Below are 1,582 nucleotides of genomic sequence, written 5' to 3'. Positions count from 1 at the left end.
CATTGATCAGCTGACTGATTTAAATACATCTTAACATTCATGAGGTACTTTACATTGACHGTTTATGGTTGAGTGTGGGCGTGTAGAGGGTAGAATCTGAGGCGGGACCTTGTCCACAAACTCTGAGGTGAAGCTGTGATCTAAAAAGGCAAGGTTCACAGAAACATGCGTACGCACGGTTTTATAAATCAGAATTATTTTTGGTGTACGCCATTTTCTCTTTTTTGTCTGTATGTTCACTTTTAGTATGGTTTCCACGCAATCCTTTATAAATGAGACGCCTGATCTGTTAAAATATGAAAAACAAAAACCAAACAGGTCAGTGAGACTGACAACAGATGATGATGACACAAACCTTGCTTGTAGTATATCCCCAGAGTAAGGTGACWACCTCCTCTTTCAATTTCTGAAAGAAAAAGAAAAGTTTTTTTTTTCATTTGTTAAAGATTTACTTTAATTAAACTCATTAGTAAGAAATGAAAGTWTGATGTTAAGAAAACAACCCTGGCTGAGGAGAAACCTGTTTTATATGATGGTGCTGACCAGCTGTCATGTGAGTCTCAACATGTTAAAGAAACAGTCGTTATTCTGCAGTGAGGTTTGCTGCAAAAATTAAGATGAGTGATAATCTCACCTGTTGGAGATAGCTCTTTGAACAACGTCAGTCTGGGAAAAACATACTTATACTAGCCAAAAGCTAGTCTGAACACAGTCAGGACCTGAGTGGTTTGTTGCCGTTCTTAAAAAAGCTCCAGCCTTTATAATTTACTTCTGTTTGTGAACCATGTTTTACAGAAACATGTGGCTGTTACCTACATTCTACGGATGCACCGATATGAAAATTTCAGCTGAGATCGATATCCGATATAACTATTGCTGTTATGGCCAATAAACGATATTTACTGATATTACACAAACACACAAATTATATTATACATATACGCACAAACACACTTGAATCTTTTTTTGGTACCATAAATAAATGACCAGACCTCTGACATGGCTCCTTCAGTTATTCTTGGCTGTGCAGCATCAGTATCACTATTATGATCAAACAGATGCTGCTCAACCAGCCATCTCCCCTTCCAAAACAGAAACACAAAGCTAAAAATTGGTAAATCACTATCGGACATTAATATCGGCCCAGTTTTACATATCGGACCGATAGTGATATTAATGCCGATATATCGTGCATCCCTAGCCTGGCCCTTGCCTTCCTACGCAGTTCCGCTCAGTTCTAGTTCCCCTTCACTGCTCTGTCTGGGACTTCTCCCACAGACAAGGATTTCTTCAGGAGAATTTTAGTCCGGGCCAATCAGAGAACAGAACGTTGATTTTCTGCGCAGTGTCTGCTAGTTATTTTAGCATACGGCAGTGGAGGAAGTGAATGAAGCCAGTCTGTGTTGATAAGGCTTCCAAATTAAATTAAATTTGTCTGACAAAGCAGCAGCTCTCATTTACAGTCGTCTTGTTTGGCTCGGCATATTTCTCCACTCAGTAGGCTTGTTTACAGCGCACGTGATTTCCAGTTAGCTTCTTAGCCTAGCCTTCTTCACAGTGAAACACATACACACTTCAGCAG

General features: G+C 39.5%; 1 protein-coding gene across 1 annotated transcript in view; it reads right to left on the bottom strand.

Moving 5' to 3' along the window:
• Positions 1-1,582, bottom strand: part of focad (focadhesin) — a gene marked incomplete at its 5' end in the record, with an annotated part of 114,289 nt that overhangs the window by 54,097 nt on the left and 58,610 nt on the right. The window contains 1 exon segment of the mRNA XM_014021068.1: positions 356-406. Within this exon segment, the coding sequence (XP_013876522.1) occupies positions 356-406 (51 nt within the window).

Source organism: Austrofundulus limnaeus, unplaced genomic scaffold (genome assembly GCF_001266775.1).
Source record: "Austrofundulus limnaeus strain Quisiro unplaced genomic scaffold, Austrofundulus_limnaeus-1.0 Scaffold277, whole genome shotgun sequence".
NCBI lineage: Eukaryota > Metazoa > Chordata > Actinopteri > Cyprinodontiformes > Rivulidae > Austrofundulus > Austrofundulus limnaeus.
This window is presented reverse-complemented; position numbering and strand designations above follow the sequence as displayed.